The sequence below is a fragment of the Pyrgilauda ruficollis genome, unplaced genomic scaffold (genome assembly GCF_017590135.1).
Source record: "Pyrgilauda ruficollis isolate IOZ18807 unplaced genomic scaffold, ASM1759013v1 scaffold20, whole genome shotgun sequence".
In the NCBI taxonomy this organism is placed as follows: Eukaryota; Metazoa; Chordata; class Aves; order Passeriformes; family Passeridae; genus Pyrgilauda; species Pyrgilauda ruficollis.
In genome coordinates, this window is record NW_024519207.1 from 6,196,727 (window position 1) to 6,215,137 (window position 18,411).

The 18,411-nt window shown below is 36.4% G+C and overlaps 1 protein-coding gene across 1 annotated transcript in view; it reads left to right on the forward strand.

Annotated features, from left to right (window-relative positions):
- The window catches only part of VWA8 (von Willebrand factor A domain containing 8), a 181,970-nt gene that overhangs the window by 130,738 nt on the left and 32,821 nt on the right, over nucleotides 1-18,411 (forward strand). Inside the window, exons 34-37 of the mRNA XM_041466938.1 lie at nucleotides 1,010-1,164; nucleotides 2,893-3,094; nucleotides 9,416-9,497; nucleotides 11,460-11,664. Of these exons, the coding sequence (XP_041322872.1) occupies nucleotides 1,010-1,164; nucleotides 2,893-3,094; nucleotides 9,416-9,497; nucleotides 11,460-11,664 (644 nt within the window). The remainder of the gene's footprint in view (nucleotides 1-1,009; nucleotides 1,165-2,892; nucleotides 3,095-9,415; nucleotides 9,498-11,459; nucleotides 11,665-18,411) is intronic.

The following is an 18,411-nucleotide window of genomic DNA, read 5'->3' on the forward strand; positions in this document are numbered from 1 at the left end:
TATCAGAGTGCAGTGGTTTCCTTCCTCTTACTACCTTATTTAGAAACCATTCTGGAGTATCATTCCTCAGATGGATAGAAATGTTATTATAATTTCCAGTCTCAAACTATTTGTGGGCAGTTTATTGCTGCATGCTTTCTGTGCTATTTTTATCCTTTGTTATCTTGTTTCTTCTCTTCCAATCTGAAATGTTATCATATTGCCTGTCCACCTTTTTCCAAATCATCCAGCGAACCCTAGTTGTAACATCTTCAGCCTGTTCTTGTTCTTTGAGGCAGAATCTGTGGCATGAGAACTAAAAAAAGGTAGACCAATGTGGGTTTAATGTTGACCCAGACCATTTATCCTTTGAGGGAGGAAAGATTTTCTCCCACTGCCATGTAAACAAGATAGTCTTGTGCCCATCGAATTGGAAACAGTGCAGAACTAAAGACAGCAGGTTCTGTTGGACTCTGTTGGTAATTGAGGCAAGGTTAAGGGCTCTCACAGATACACTGAATAAAATTCAGTTTTTTTTAGCTCAAAGACAAAGCAAACAAGACCATTATTTAACAAAGACGCATTACAAACAACATTATTTAAATTACAAAGACAGCAAGAGTCACCAAGAAATGTCACATTAACACTTACCTGTGCAAACCTATGGTTTGCCTCCTGGAGCATTTGCATTATAACAATTTTCAATGAGATCACATGCTCTTCTATTCTGTTCTATTCCATAGGCTTCAATCCTCATTTGTACAGTAGAGGGCAAAATTAAATGGTATAAGCAACTATAAAGCTAGTATTTCCTGATTTTAAGTCTTGACTTTACAAAAATGGGATTACTTCCTTCTCCTCTGTGTTATAGCATAGTATAATCAGATCTTCTGCTTTTTAGTAATTTTATGCTCAAAGTAATTTTATGCCAATGTTCAGTGCTCAGCACTCTTACAGTTAATATTGTTTCCTATTGCACATCTGGATTTAATGACATTCATTTTGTTTAATGACATTTTTTCCTGTTTAGTGTCAGAACTGAGTGTGCCTCATGCAGTTTCAACTGACCAGCTATCTTCAGAAAACCTCAGTGCAGCTGTGGGACAAAAGATCAGCTCCCCCAACAGGATCTTCTCAGATGAGCATAATTATGCTACTATTGTCATTGGTTTCCCAGACCTCTTGGTAAATACTCAGCATTATTGTACAATGAAATAATTTTGTCACATTTATTCTGTAACCTGTTAAGTACCTGTTTCCAAATGATTAGGAAAAAGTAGGGAATGACAGCAAGGGACAAATTCATGTAGTGTACACCATTTGTTATGGTAGTCTAATCTAGAGGGATGTAGGTGGTTTTTTAGGTAATAAGAAAGGGGACAATACAATGTCTAGCACAGACAAAATACATTTTCGGTAAGCTCTGAACAGTGCTGACTAAAGTAATATTTTCTAAATTATGTGATTTTTACCATTTTTAATTAAGCATAACCTCTGAGAAAAAAGATATCAATATAATTTTGAACTGTTCAGTGTGAACTTCATGCCCAGTGTGCAGCAGGTGGCAAGAACAGATCAAGGAAAATGAAAAAAACAATACAGAAAATGACAGCAAAACTATAAAGCCCCTTCAGTGCTGGATAATGTAGTTATGTGTAAATGTAAATGTGCTCACTGCCAGGACACAGTTAGAAAAGGACCAGAAAACAAAGTGAAATTTAGCAGTCTAATGACTGGGACTCTTGCAAGGAATAAAGGCAAACACAGGCAAAATACAAGCAGTGTGTTTAATTCTTTGGATTTTGTTTATATTTGCCACATAATTGTACGTAAAAAGGGTAGTGATTGTGGAATAAATGATTGTATGTCATGTTTGTTTGATAAATTGGGACAAATTAGCCAATGTAACTGTTAACTGTTAATGAATTTTGGGAAAGCCAAATGATAGAAGAAAATTCTTTGCAATCCAAAATTATTCAAAAATATGTTTTTGTCAAAAAGACAGTCTGCAATTAGCTTTTGAGTTCCCCTTCATTTGGTTTTATATTATCAGATGGTTTATTCAAGCTTTTCATATTACTTACATTAGATGTGAGTTTATTTCTGTAAAAGGAGGTGGTCTAGAGGAGGGAGTACTAAAGAAGCTGCGCACTTCAATACTAACACCCCAATGTGGGTGGTGAAGCAGTTTTAGCTCTGCCTGATTTAGAATGAGGTACCATCTTTCCTCATACATAGTTTAGATATCCGTGTGAATTTCAAAGAGGGACTGCTAAGGGTTGATGTAAGAGTGATGGGGCAAAACTTCAGATTCAGTATTTAGTGCTGGTGGTGTAGGTGTTTAGTATGAACAAGGTATCTGAGCTCTTTTTTGTAATAGCAGTGCTCAGTTGACCAAATAGTGAGACCTTCGAGATGATTTTTTTGCCAGGCTCTTCCAGCCATAGTGGGAGATTAAGCCACGGGCTTTCATGTAGAGACCTATACTTAAATCTCTGAAACTGGAGCTAAGTCCCAGCCTTATTGCTTATCTTTGAATTAATTACTGGAATGTCTATTTGCATTTATCTATATTATGGAAACCTAACAGTTTTTTACATAGATTTATTCCAAATCAGGTTATTTCAATGCTTTCTGTTGCTGGTTCTATTGAAAAAAAAAGTAAATTTAACTTCAGATCTTCAGAGCATCTTGATGCCTAAAACTCATGTAGATGGTTTGTTGGTTTTCACCCCTATAGGAGTTTTTGATGACAAAATAATCCAGGTCATTCCTTGTCATGTGGTAGCATAAGAAGTAACCACAACAGCTACATTTGATTTGAAATTAAATAAGTGTAACTTATCAGAAAATGTTTGTTCTTAGATTTAATAATAGGAATATTTTCTTCAGTAGATAACTCCTCTTTTGCAGTCTCCCAGTGAAGTGTATAGCTGGAAGAGAAACTCCTCTCTGAGTCACAAACGTGCTTCTCCTTCTGATCCACTTTATTATGGAGCCCAGAGGAAAACAGGAGCTGCAAAACAAACCAATTGTGTTACTTTATTGGCTTCTAATCAAATAGTCCGAATTTTAGCACCTGGAGATGTGCCTCTGAAAGACATTTACCCAAAAGGTAAGAGGTTCATATACCTGTGCTGCAACACACTTGTTTTTTGTTTTGTAATCTGCTATCACTCATTGATTTTTCCAGAATGTTCTTAAATAGTCACAGAGCAAGCATTTGAGAAGGACTGTAGTTGCACTTAGTTTTAAAATTAATTTGAATCTTATTAGCATGCTGACTTATACTTCTGAGGAACTAACAGGGTGTCTACACTGTGGATATCTCAGTAGATGGGATTTCCCTCTGTCTGCAGAAGAAACCCAGTAATAGAAGAGAATCATTCCAGTTCAGCAATTGATCTTCACCCATATTTCTAGCTTCTGCTCAGCATCACACAGAGATGCAGCGATAAACTTGTTGTATGACTAACTCAGAGTTCTATCCCCAGCAGGGACAATAGGAGAGGTTATTTTGGGAATGCATGTGAGCCTGTCTACTTTGTCTTTCTCTTCGTACTTTCTCAGTATTTGCACTTGTTTTGCTGGGGATGTTGCAGAGGACATCTCTGCCTCAGGCTTTAAATCTCCTTTTATGGACCTGTTTTCCACAAGTTTATCTGGTGCCTCTTTGAAGCTGTGCATCTCCACAGCAAACTCACAAGTTCATGATTTTTTGTGACCAACAGATCTCTTACAGGTTTATCAGATGCCCCTTATTCTAGCATTGCAGACTTCAGTGAGTGACAGTTCTGCATTCACCTTCACGACTAGGCAAACTTCAGTCATTCCTGCCTTCTCTCCAAACTGAAGAGACCCAGACTATTTAGTTCTTCTTCTGTCCAAGAGAATGTTGCATGAAAAAAATTCACATGCAGCAAAACCATCCTCCCTTCTGACACTAATAAAGCAGGTGTAGACTACAGATCTTCAGACATTTTTGTGCTGCCATGCCAAGCTTTCTGTTATCATTATAACTTTAGCTTCTTCAGCCAATAACTGAAAATACACCAATTAGTACTAAATAACAGCATTTGTGAGTTTTGCAGTAATTACCTTTAGGAATCTCCAAAGTTTACTATCAAAAGAGAAAAGGCACAAAATATTTGTGTATAGTAGAGTGGCTTGATTTCATCAGCAGAAGAAGGTATTCCTGATTTAGTCCCTGTGTGAACTCTCTGACCCAGACTAAAGATTTTATTCCAAATTAACTCAAACAGAATGAATGATTTAATCTGCCTGTCCTCGTTTAACACAGATCAATTTCCCTATATAGAAAAACCCTTTTATTTATTACCAAGAGGATAAAACATTTACCTGACTAAAGAAGTCCAAGTCAAGGATATCAACAAGGTAGAAAACTTCAGTTACCTCCTTTTGTAGCTGAAGGAAAAATTACCTCTTAAAAAGATTAAAGTTAATAAAATTAGTTGGAGTTAGAATCTTGAAACTAATTATACAACTTCAGCTGTAATCTTCTCATACTTTATAAAATGCAGAAGGGTCAGACTGGGTTACTTTTTTTCAGGCTTTCACAGAAAAAAATAAATCTGAATTGGAAGTAGATGTTTTACAAGGTAAATCATCTGAGCTTTTTGTTAAAATTAGTTTACTAATTTGGGAGTAAGGGAGGTATCTTCCCTCAGTGCTTCCAAATGATACCTAAATTGAGATCTTGACTACTATTTCTAAAAGCCTTTAAGTTGCTGTGCTATATAACACCTTGTATTGCAAGGTTATTATAATTAAAAACTGGGGGACATTCTTCATGAATCTAGGATACCAGTAACCTGAGCATATTATCAGTCTGAGAACTGGCTTCTGTCTGACCAAGCAGTTTAATTTTTTTCTCAGCTGTGATAAAATATGTTTATGAATAGGGATTGATAGCTTTAAATGTATAGAAAATTGTATGAGGTTTTCACAGTGCTTAATGGCCATTTAAGTTGAAAGATTTCATGCCTTGAAGATCGTTGTCATTGATTTTTCTTTTCTCAATGATGTTTTAATTTATGAATTACAAAGACTAATTTTAACTAAATCATGTTTAATGTAACCTTACTGATTCAATTAAATAGGACCTGAGCAAGACTCTAGGTTTTCTGTTCCATAGCCTTTTTCAGGACTTTTTCAAGACATTTCCATTTATCAGTTAATGGCTGGATTTTCTAGTGGAGGAGGAGCTATGAGGGAAATCCTGTGGCGACCTGCGCTACTCAGCATGTCATGAAAAAAATGGAAAAATTAATTAACTCTGAGGTAGCAGTGCTGATGATAGTGGTTATTATTCATGGTAGGAAGGATTTACCATGGAGAATTACAAGAAGGAACACAATTTTGAATGCAATAGAAGTAACAAGTGAAATTCAGCACAGATGAATATGTGAAGGGAGAAAAAAAAATCCTCGTTTTACATCAAAAAAGATGGGGATGATGAGAACGTCTTACAAGCATTATTTTGCTTTCATGATAAATGATTTCATTAAGATAGCAGTTCAAACTCAGTAGTACTTGAAAAAAAGCAAATAAAGTGTTAAGAATTTAGGGAAGAAACAAGGGAGAACTAGGGAAGAAACAGAAAAAAGCAGAGAACTTCTTTGTGCTGTTGTACAGATTGTTGAACAAATCCACGTGTCCTTAACACTGTTCAGTTTTGGTCCTCCATCTCAAGGTGGGAGAAGGCTGAACTGGGATAAGTTCATAAAAAAACAAGTGTGAACAAGATTGCATTGGCCAATCTTCCGAAATGTGAAGACAAGATCAGGAAAGGGACATATGGTGGAGTTATACAAAAACATGTATGGCATGGAGATATGGAAAAAACCAACAATTTTGCAGTCAATACCAGAGTTAGGGAGCAGCTAATGAAGCTATTAAGAAATTCATCAAAATGAACAAGATACAGTTCTTCATAGAGTACTAACCTGTGAAACTGCTTCCCAAAGGATGCTGTGAATGTTTATTTTTTCAAAAGAAAACTGGAAAAACTCCTGGAAAGTTAACTAAATGCATAAAAACATAGACACCACATTCAGTTTAAGAATCCCCTAGATTGGATCTGGTTGGTGGCTTGAGGAAAATACCATGTGTACTTGTCTGTTCTTACACATTTCAAGCTCCATCTTGGAGACAGGATACTATATTAGAGGGACCAGTATTGCACTTGTTATGGCACAAATCAAAAATATTTCCAAGTAAAAAAGGGAAGACAGGAAAAGAGAAGCGTGTGTCTTTGTGCTCACTTGGAAGGTGAAATAATAAGGTAGTAGCCCTTATGTTGCCCATTTGAGATTCTGTTTTTGAAACCTTTTTTGCTAGGCAATTGTTTATTGTTTTGGAGTTTCCTTCTCAGTCTCACTAATTGGCAGAGTATTTGATTGAATACACATTACCTGCTTCTAATTGCTGCTTAACAGTTTTGGTCCCTTGAAATTCAGTGCTGGTTTCTCCTAATTCTCCTCCATTGTTTCTGTATTGGAAACCTGTAGTTACTTACCTATCAAAGTTGTATCCTTCCCTGGGAGATGGTAGAGTGAAGCAAAGGCATCCTGCTAGTGAAATCAAGTATGTATCCGTCCCTTGAATTTCTTGCACTATTGACTTCTGTTGCCTTTGAGAAGTTGTTTTATGTTTTTGATTTTGTTTCCATATCTATCAGATTTTCTTTCTCATCTTCTTGGACAACTGGTCAGTTCTGGCGTACAGCCTTCCATTTCTATTAATAATTCAAAGTACTCAGCCAAACTCTAGCATACTCCAATATGTATTAGTGAAGCTGTTCCAGGAACAATAAGCAAAGAAATATTTGTCTGTATGTTTTATTGGAACTGTAAACCAAATTATAGTTATTTTTGAAAAGAAATTATAACAAGTAATAATTTCCCCAAAGACTGCCAAATAGATGTATGGACACAAAATATAAACACAGACAATAGATCGTGGTAAAATCCAGCAAAGAATTAATGTTTATTCTAAAAACAAGACTGTAAAGACAAGGGTCTACTTGAAATCAAATATTTATGTGGATTCTCAGCACTTTCTATAGATGAACATAAAATAACACCCTGTTACTGAGTGTGTATCTGTGAGTATGACAGTAACTGGAACATGTAGTATAACACAATGTTACCAAAATAGCCTTGACACATCATCTGACCCGCCTGTTTATATAGGGACGGGATGACACGAGTAGTCTCTTCTTAACTGAGGTTTGTCAAACAATTGGCCTATTGCATTGCTTCATTCTCCTTGTAAAAGAAAAGTTTTTCATGGTATCCATCTTTTCTTTCTCTAAACAAAACTGAATACTTTGTGTCATCTTCACTCAGGATAATATTGCTGTCTTTATAAATATCTTCTCAATAGGATTGGATGTGGTTTTTTTAAAAAACCCTCTATTTAGACAAGAGGAAAAATTCTTGCATTTGTCCTTATAACCTATCTGTTCTGACCACTTTGTCATCCTCAGGACTATTTCATGTCACAGAACGATGGAATGGTTAAGGTTGGAAGGGACCACTTGAGGTCATCTGATCCAATCTCCCTGCTCAGCAGGGTCCTCTAGAGTATGTTACTCAGGATTGGGTAAAAACAGTTCCTTTTCAGGGAAGGAAATTCTACAATCTCTCTGTGCATAATTTTCTCTCTGTTGCCTCTTGTCCTATTGCTTGGCACCACAGAGCAGAGCCTGGTCCATCCTCTAACCCCCTCCCTGTAGATACTGACCAACATTGATGAGGTCCCTTCAGTTTTCTTTTCTTGAGGCTGAGCAGGCCCTGGTCCCTCAGCCTTTGCTCAAAAGAGAGTTGCTCCAATCTCCTTATCATTTTTGTAGCCCTCCAGTGGACCTGCTCCAGGAGCTTCACGTCTCCCTTGTACTGAAGAGCCCAGATCTGAACACTGTGTCTGTTTTCCTTAAAGTTTGATGTCTGGAGCTGTGCATAGCTGTTCTTCTCCGTCAGGCTTTGGCAAAAGAAGAACAAACTGCATTTGTTCGTGTCTGATGTTCACACTTCATTGTCAAGATTCTTGACTGCAGTTCTGGGACCTGGCCAGCAGATCTTGTGTAGCATGTAAACATATGATGGCCTTTTTGTCAGCTTCCTACTCTGCAGTCCTTTGTCTTTTTATTGTCTTTAATTTGATTTTTGTTCTTTCTCTAATTTATTAACTTAATTTTAAATTCTTAACTCACAGTTATATCCTTTCTAGTTCAGTATCTATCTTTGTTCTAGATCTTCATCAGAATTTTTAATGTGTGTCTTACTCTTCATTACTAGCAAAAGAGAGAGAGCACATTTTAAAACAGTAACAAAATCTAGGAGAAACCAAAAGTGGTCTTTGACCCACAAACCTGCATTTTTCCAGACCTTTTCCCCCTGTTTCTGACGTGTTTGATATTCCCATTTTTATGAAGATGAGTAAAGTCAATAGACGTGCTCCTGTAGACATGTACTGTAGATATATAAATACATTGGATATGCATGAAGTGCTGCTGTGAGTTATTCTGCGTGCTCCTATTAGATCTCCTTATGCTGCTGATCATGTTGGTCTTTTCTGTGTGTGCTCTATGCAAGCATCAACACTTCCGCAGGTAAGGTTGGACTCCTTCATGTCAAGGAGGTGAAAGATACGTTGTTTCAGAGGAAAATCTGCACTTGCTTTCATCTTGTGACATTTGTATCCATACTGGGCAGTATGATTCAGTCTTGTGGTTTCTTTTCTGAAAACTGCCTCCATTTACTTCACACTGAAAATCAGCTCCTAACTGGAAGCCACTTCTGAGGCCAGGCACAGTGTACTCATAAGTTGGCAAAAGCCAATGTAGGCACATAAAGACAAATTTATTTCTGAGGGAAGGACCATATAATAGCCATATTCATTAAACTGTCCATAAACAGAATATTTAATGCTTGATAGTCTGGATACTGAGAATCTGCCTCCAAAGAGTTGTTCAGTTTCAGGGAACAGTGTTTAGGTTAGTATTATTGAGAAGTTTTCAAGTGGAAGTCATAAACACAATGTTTTGAAATGTTCCTCAATATGCTATTAAAGTCAGATATACAACTGACATTATCTTCAGTGACAGATCAAAGCAGCAAGGTAGGGACTGCAGCAATGCTTGAATAGTGCTTTTGTGAGCAGAGCTATATTTGTGAGTAATTTTGACATTTGCCGTATAAATCAATTGCTCTTTTGTTACTGTGACTGTCTGATTACTCACCATCATAATAGTAAAACAATTCCTTATTTGCAAGTTATATTCCTGTATTTAATATGAAAGCTTATCATTTTCTGACAGGTACTGTATAATAAAATGTTTAAATTTAATCTGCTAAATGCAATAACCTGTTAATCATGCAGCTGGAAAAATAACGTGTTTGTTTGTTTTCAGATGTCACTCCTCCGCCAGCTGCTGGATACTTGGAAGTAACGGATCTTAATTCAAAGAAAATCAAATACATTGCAATTCCTAGGTAACTGATTTTATTGATTAGAGCACTGTCATCTTAGAAGAAGAGTAAAGAGAATTTAGTGTCTATTATTACTTTATGATAAGCAAATATTTCTTTTGATGTGGAAAGTAAGACTAATTCATACCTAGTGTAAAATTCTACAAACATTGCAGTATATTTTTGTCAACATAATTTATCTGCTTTTACTAGGTAATGCTGATGAAAATGTAGCAATTAATTAAAAGGTAGCTTTATCTTCTGATTGTCATTCCCTTTGTTCCTTCCCCCTCTTCCATCCACTTTATTCTCAACCCTCTTTCAGTATGGTTTGCAGTCTTTATTTTCTTTTCCTTTTTCCCTATCTTTTGGATCTGAGAAAGACAGGCAAAATGATCCGGTGTTAGGAAAATGGGAATCAAGTTCTGGTCCAATATAAAGTTTACTTTGACAATAGCTTGAGCTTTTCTGTGACTCTCCCTTTGGAAAGTATACATTGCCAAGTACCTTGCATGATAAACAAGTATCTTGTATGATAAATTAAAACAGCCATTAAAATAGATATGGCTTCTCTTTGGTTTTAACATCTGTCTCTCACAACTGTAGAGAGTGTTTGCAAATGTTTTATTGAATAAAAATATATTTTCGTCCGAAATTTTCATTTTCTACTGTAATAATAATAATAATAATAAGCATTTTTGTTTTAAATGGCACTCTCTCCACTGTGCATATTTGAATAGTACATGTATGAAACTCAGACACAAAGAAATTTTTTTTAAATTCTATTCACATAATGCTGATTTTGACAGTACTATTTTCATTTAAACTCATCCTGGTTCATTAATAATCTGGGGAAAATTCTAATTAATAGGTAATTATTTTAGTACTGCTTACCATTTATAATTGGTCCATTGGCCTACATCTTATACATTCAAAAATGAAAGGCATTGCCGTAAAAATAGTAAGGAATCACTTTATTTTTCACTTGGATTTTATAGGAAATAATAAAAATTACAAAGCTATTTTTCAGTATTTGGATCCTTAAACTAGCATTAGGATTTAAGCTGTGTATGGCAGATCTGAGCAGAAGTCCAGATTTAAAAATGTATTCCTGTAAGAAGTGATGAGAAAAGTAAGTTTTCATCATATATGTATGAATAGTTCTCTGTTAAATTCTAACAACATTTGTTCCTTCTGGCAAAGTTAGCCCAGTGAAATGCTGAGATAACTCTTTCAGCTGAGTTACTACGAGGTGGTTTCAGTCATAGGTAGAAGCATATGTGTTGCTCCTTCTTATATTTTTGAAAATTATTAATTTTGCCATCAGTGCAGGTTACCAAGTAATTTATGCATGTAATTAACAGTACTGAAAAATGCATAGATTCTTCCCTGCATTGTCTAAATTTCCCTCCATATTCCATACTTATTAGGCTTTGTCTTTCAGCAGTAAATTTTTGTTAGTAAGTTGATTGTTTAAGAAAGTGCTACGATTATCTGTATGTAAAGCTGTGTCACTGTTAAATGAGTATTTAAATAATAATATTTTATTAAAGCACTAGAGAAAGGTCTTTCTCTAAGTTGATGAAAGTGTATTTTCCTCAGTGCTCAGATCATGTTCTCTCTCTTTCTATTTAAGTTTAATATTTTTCAGTAGCATCTTTAAATTTTTTTTTATATTCTTAATAGTTTTTTCCCTCAAGATGGAATACTTTTAGATAGATTTGATACAGCAGTGTATCTAAGCTACAGCACTGGTTTTGGTAGCTTAGTCTTTTATACTGCTTCTTATGCAGTCAGGTGTCTTTTGGTTATGTCCAGTTTCATTAGATGGAAAGTTTCAGACAAAATAGTGGGTCCACAGGGCTGAGTTATAGTCTCTCATGAAGTGAGGATGTAGTTACATTTATTTGTCACCTTAACTGCAGAAATACTCATCTCCCTTTTAATTGCACCTTCAAAAAAATCACATTAATTCATGTTTTTCAGGTCACAGTCTCTCTCTCCATATACATCTTGGCTCTCTAAGATCTCAGATGCTGACGCCCTGCTGGCACCTCTGGGCAAAGTAGGTTTGGTTACTGTGGACATGGGAGGAGGTGTGAGGCTTTGGGAGACTGGGCTGGAAAGCCTCCAGCAGTCACTGCAGGATTGGAGGAACATGATTGGCCAAGAAGATGGTCGTCCTGTGCAGGTAGGACTTCACAGTGCTGAACTGGAAAACATGACAAAATAAGCTGTGGATAGGTTTTCAGCTGGAAAAGGAGTGGAGGGGAGAGATGTGTTGAAAAACACTATGAAGTAAAAGTGCACCTGTGAGAAAAATTTAATAGATTTCTTCCCTGAAAAGAGAGGCACAGTAGCTTAATTTGAAAACATTGTGTAGCTCCTGTAATTATGGTTACTGACAGACTCTTTGTCTTACACTGTTTGTATTTTTGCCAAATTCCAGTGCAATTAAATGCAAATAAATCCTTTATCTCCTACTGATTTTTAACTGTAACTTTCAGCATGCAGAATAATGAAATTATTTTTAAAGAAAATTACATACTTTTCCAGAGTTCAAATTCTTGAAAAAAAATATTGGGGTTTGACTTTGAAAAAGGAACTTGAAACCTAGGTGAAAAATGCATTGAATTCACAGTAGAGCCTTTGGCTAATCTTGATATTTTCCCAGCTGAGCAGAGTTGCAAGGATCTCCATACAGCCATGTCCTCACATGGAATGTTTAGGTGGATGCTGAAAATACACAGCATATACATGTATGGTGTGTGTGCATGTATGTATGTATGTATGTATGTGTATATGACTGTTAATGTACTGGCTAACATGTGTGATCACCATTGCAACACAGAGGGAACTTTCAGGACTGTTCAGCTGCATCTTTAATTAGAATGGGAAAACAGAATGAGTCTATTCTTAATTGGATCTCTTTCTGGTTTTGGTTGGGTTTTTTGTGAATGAGATATTTAGGCCAAAATGTCTTTTATTTTCTTTTCCCACAATTAGCTCCCTTTCTACAAGATGTTCTGTGGTTACAGAGACTTCGGAAGAACTGATGTGTTTTTCTTACTGGACCTCAGCAAATACCATTCATAAAAGTCATGAGAAAAGGAAACTGTTACTCAGTAGCACCTTCATGCTCCACACTTGTGGCTTTGCCAGTGCCGTGTTCATTACCAGTGCAGTAGCACTAGCACCATCTTATGGTCAGATACAGTCGGTTTACACCGGCCAGTTTTAATTGTTACTTTTTCCTTTTTCCTTTTTTTTTTTTTTTAATAACTTATTTTATTGTACAATATTACTATATTGTCAATAATAGCCAACAATTTATTAGACAATACTGACTTGGAAAGTACACTCCATAAGAAAATTTAAGTCATTTAACTAGAAATCTTAAGTAGCTATTTTAAAGAAGGCTAAGAAGTTGTCTCACAGTCACAAAGCAGTTTTCAAAATCTGCTCTAGAATTCCTCTCCACTGACAGTCTGCCTCACTCCTAGGCACAGTCCAGGGAAAAGCCTCCTTAGAATATCTTTATTTTTTCCTGTGTTAAGCCAGTGGTTTGTCAGAACTGAAATAACATGCTCTTTTGTTGCCCCATTATAGCACAGTACAAGCTGGCTTGTACTGGGCAAATTAATTTAGCTACCCAGCCAGCTCCATAAACTAGCCTGTGGGCTGACTGACAGGGACTCCAACCAGTTATGTTCCTTCCATGTCACTGGTCCAGGGGTGGACCAGTGGGGGTGTAAAAGATCAGACCAATGAGCTATCCAGACTGGGTGTTTGAAATGCCCATTATAAAGAAGGGCTGAAGAATAAATCTGTCTGTTGCCACATGAATATTGGGTGAGTGGTTCTCTTTTTCTCCAACACACTCCCCCCCACATTCACTCTCTTTGATTTGTGCTAAAGGACTGGAACAAAGCCTCCTATGTGATCTTCTGACTCGCATGATTATCACTAACTTCTGGTTCCCTACTTTACTTTTTTGCTTTGCTTTGAATGGAAAGATAGCGAGACCTAAGAAGCCTTGTTTACAAAGGCATTGCAGAGCAATAAGAAGTAAATTAGGCCTTTTATTTTATGTAATCTCCAGAAAGATAATAGATATGTAGTTGCAATGTAAACTCTGTACTTTGCTAATTGGAAATGAAGGCCTTCACCTTTCCTACTTAATTTTTCAGTAGGCCTAGACATAAAAGCAGTACTTTATTAAGGCATTCATTTCTCCAAATGAAAGTATCCTATTACCTTGAAAACATACTCATGTAGCTTCCCTGTGTAATTGAGCATAGCAAGAACATGTCTCTTGATCCAGAGACAATTACTTTGCTAAGAATGCTGCAGCTAAGTATTTCCTGATACCTGTTTTTGCAAAATGGAACATATTTTGCAGCCATGTACTGATCTGATCATTCAGGTGTATGAAAATTACCTCCTTTTGTGTAATGTTTCGTTCACATGCTTATGTTAAGTAACTTAGAGTCTAATGAGGTTTCTCTAGTTCTTTAACTAAACCTATCATTCCCAATCATCCTGTAGCAGAAAGTCACTTAAAGAGAATTGTCAGTGTTCCTCATATCACTCTCCCACCTCCAATCTCCCCTTCCCTTAAAACAGCCATTGTTGCATCCCACAAAACTACGACAGCCTTAGCAAAGCTTATTATCCCTTCGTGGTGATGTTCTTAGACCAGTCCAAGACCTGTCTATGTGGTTGGGAACCACTGATCTGCAGAAACACACACAAATTCTTTGAATCTTCCCGACCCTTCAGAGAAAAAAGAGCTAAAGGGCTTTCAATATAAATATAGTTTCAAAGAATTGGAATAAAATCTTCAACCAGGCTCCATTTGGAACTATTGGTACTATCTTCTAGGGCTGCATTTTTGCTTTCACAGATATGTTAGCTCTGAGAAGGAGGCTGAATACACATAAGCGATGAAGCAGAGGAAAACAAACAGCTGTTCCACTTGTAATCAGTAATTAGACTCCCTTGATATAATTTGTGGCAATCTTCATAATAGTCAAGATTTGTTTTGTATTGTTGACATACTCAGCAGAGTTCAAACTGCTGAAGTCTTGAGGCTACCAAATTAGTTTATCAAAATATGGTGTGTATGTTTACAGAAGCCTGCATTTATACAGGCAGGTCAGAATTTTTTGTCATTTACTGACGTTTTAAACTCAAAATAATACTACAGTATTCTGAAATTATTAAATTGGAGTGTCTAAAATACAACATCTAAACAAAATATGTATTTTCTAATGCTCTGAGCTCTACTCAAAAAACCATTTAGCTTTTTCACTGTTTGATGTCTCCAACAAAAAGGTCACTTCATTATCAAATATGGGAGAGAATTTGAAGGACAATTTATTTTTAAAATCTTGCCCTGAAGTTTTGTGGCAATAGGCAGACATTGATAAGCTTGTGTTTCTTTTTTCATCCAAGGGTTATTGATGGAAATTAAATAGAATAGCACTGATTACATTCTGACATCCTTATACAGTTCAGATATTGTGTTTTAGTAAGCATTACTTAGTGGTATGTGTCATTTAGATAAAGTACAATGCTTATATAACAAAAATTAAAAGGTGCATCATTTAGAGATATTTCAATAGATGTTAAGGCATTATCTATGACTATTAGCAAAAGCATTTAGTTCTGTATTCACTCCACTTAATGTTCTCCTGCTGTAGACTGTTGTCCAAAATGTTTCATGCTATGTACTCGGTATGCCATTGTTTTCAGAAATACCAGTACATATCCAAGCTTGTAGAGTGCATAAAAATGTACTTAGTCAAAGATGGCAAAAGCTTTGCAATCTAGTTGATGCTAATATGTGTCTGAACTCAAAATCAGATCCACAACATTTTCTAAAATCTAAATGTAGTCTTGATCTAGGTAGTATCACCATGCAAACTAACATCCTGAAGCTGAGGATAGTCTCCTGTCATTTCAGTACCAAGGTTTCTAAGGAAGTGATCTGATTGATTAAAAAAAAAAAATCTTATATACTAAGACTTTTTAGGGGTTTATTTAGGTAGGGGATTTTTTTTTTGTGTCTGTTGTTTAATGTATTTGTGGAACCTGCAGTAGTTGTATCATCTCCTACATACATGAGATGGGGTTTTGAAATTGCAGTAGTGCCCTCTGTTTGTTGCTATATATAAAGGCCTAATGAGTTAAGTAGTTGTGATTGTAACTATTATGATTTCCTATGGACTGATCTCTCATTTTCGGTATAGGAAGCCTTCCTCATAAGCATTCAGGTACTTAGTTGGAAATTAATTAATATTTATATCTAAGTGAATAGTTAGCAAGAAAAAAAAAAGGAGAGACTTCTTTCCATTTTCCCGTCCTTCTGCTGTCCTAAAACATGATCACAATTTCTTGGTACATCCCAGGTCTTGAAGGTCAAGGCCTGCTTGTTTTACAGTACACTTCTTCTTCAAGGATGGATATTGCTTGTGTCTCTGACCTGTGACAGAGCCCCACTCTAACATAAGTGTTCTGTGTAATGTGTGGTTTTCATCAGAAACTTAAAAAGCTGAAACGTTTGGCTCAGGTTGTGTCTCCAATAACTCTAGGAAATTCAGGTGGTTTCCTAGATGATTCAGGTTCAGCCAAGACCACATAGTGTAGGACTGAGCAGAGCAAAGATATAGCATGTATGAATTGAGTGGGCACCAGCTGTTTAAAAATAGATGAAGAACATTTACCCATGAGCAAGTGCATGTGCTGTGCAGAACCTGAATAATACAACACCTGCATCATCCCACTTCTCTAGTCTGAAGACTGATGGGCAACACTCAGCTTAAAAAATTACTTACTTCTTTGTAAGTGTGTCAGTCCAAAGGAAATGTGTGAGAGACACTGACACCTTAGTATGAAACCAGGCCCTTCCAAAGAAAAGGATCAGCCTGGAAACGTTTTCTCTCATTTTTTCCTCACATTGCTTTTGTGACTTCACCTGACATAAAGGTTGAACTGGAGTCAAAGTTGAGTACACGTCTGAAGTATTCATAAAGCCAAAAATCTCACATTTCTTGTTAAAGTTAAAAGAAGCCCAATCACATTAAATTAGGTGAGGGGTGTGCAAATGTAGCTGAGTGTGTGTATCTTATGTATTCATACACAGGTACATGTATATATTTGCATGCACACGCACACATGCACGTGCTCATTTTTTTCCCCAGTTGTCATACCCAGAAACTGGTTTTCTTGAATTAGAATTACCTGAAGAGATCATCATAACTTTGCAGATAGCCAGTCCCACAGGGACTGTATTTCATAATGAGCAAGAATTGAAAGTCGATTTGAATAATGATAGTCTTATTCCCTTCCTTGAATAGTCTCATTTATTCCATTTGTATTCCGTGCAGCTAATAATGTAGAACTCTACTTGGAGTATTCACCCCTTAAGTTAATTAATATTTTTTTTAATTTTATTGAATGCATCCTTTTTTTCTCTTGTTATTTGCTGAAGCTGTACTTTAAAGTTCAGGTTAATGTGAGTTCACCTGATGAAATTTAATTTTTTAGGTTGGATGTTTATCTAAAGAATAATTAATTCAGGAGTTTCAGTGATTCCAATTTGCTTATGTTTACTGCTCAGAATCTACTTTAATCTATACTGATAGTTTGGGGGTTTTCTTCCTTTATAAAAAGTGACATTGTACTTTAACAAAAATCCAGCCTTTTCCTGATGTTAAAACTGAACTGGGCAAAGCTGCAGTTCTTGAATCGAGACAAAAGCATGACCTTTAGCAAGAGCAGCCAGTTCTTCTCCCCACCACCCTCCTGTTCTTTATTTTCTGCTTTGCACCAAGCAGTCTTTCTGACCACTTGAGGGCATCAGTGGGCTAATAACAGTGATTTCCCTCAGCTTTTAAATACTGTCTGTGCAAACCCCATAAATTATGAGAAATACATGCAGTGGGGAGTTCTTGCAAGTTTGGAATAACCATATGATGGCATTCTGCCGACCTGCACAGGATCCTGAAAATCTTGAAATGCTGCAGATTGCAGAGTTATCTAGTCAATAGGTGGATTCCAAGATATGGTTTGATAGCGCTTGCAGTTCTGAGATCTGTGAGCCCCAAATCCACAGTTTAGTTTTGTGACCTCTTCCCGGGATATATAATTTATCCAGCTGAGGGCTAGCAGCTGTGTACTGGCCCTTGAATGAAAGCATCTGAGTATGGGGAAGCTTGAGACTGGAGAGCTAAATAAATGCGTATCTCTAAAAGTATTTATGGGATAAAGTAACTCAGATAAAGATCATTGGCTCTCTGTCAGATACCTTTTATATAAATTTCCTCAGCTTGAGTGAGGCCCTTGTTAGAAGCACAGTACAAACATGTCTAAAATACATTCTCTTTCCTAAGGAGACCTTCCAGTCTAATTGGAGCAGACAGAGCAGGAGGGAAATAACCTTAACTTTCGATTAGAGCAGTCTGATGCAGCACAAAGTTCCCTTTCTTTCTCTGACCTTCCTGTGGAAGCCCAGAGTTCTCATGGGAGAAAATATTATTACCTCAACACACTGTCTTGAAGATCTCAAAAAGTCTGCAGCAGTGCACATTGCTGACATAAAGGCTGGATCTCCTAACACCAGTGAAATCCTGCTGTCCCAGCAAGACAAATGCATACTAATAATTATGCCTTTATGCAAGTGGTTCCCTGATTAGTGAAAGGACAAACATAGGGAAAATTTAAATAATCTGTTACACTAATGCCAATTTTAAGAGGCTTTCCTTTAGAAAAGAAAACAATGTAGTAGTTATTAAATAACTTCTGCCTCTGCTTCTTAAGGACAGCATTGACAAGGTCCTAGGTATACAGAAAATCAGGCTTTTCTCCTTCCACAGGTAATTGTTTTCAACTTTCATTTTACCCTGTGGTCTTCAGTCTGGACCATTCCAAACTG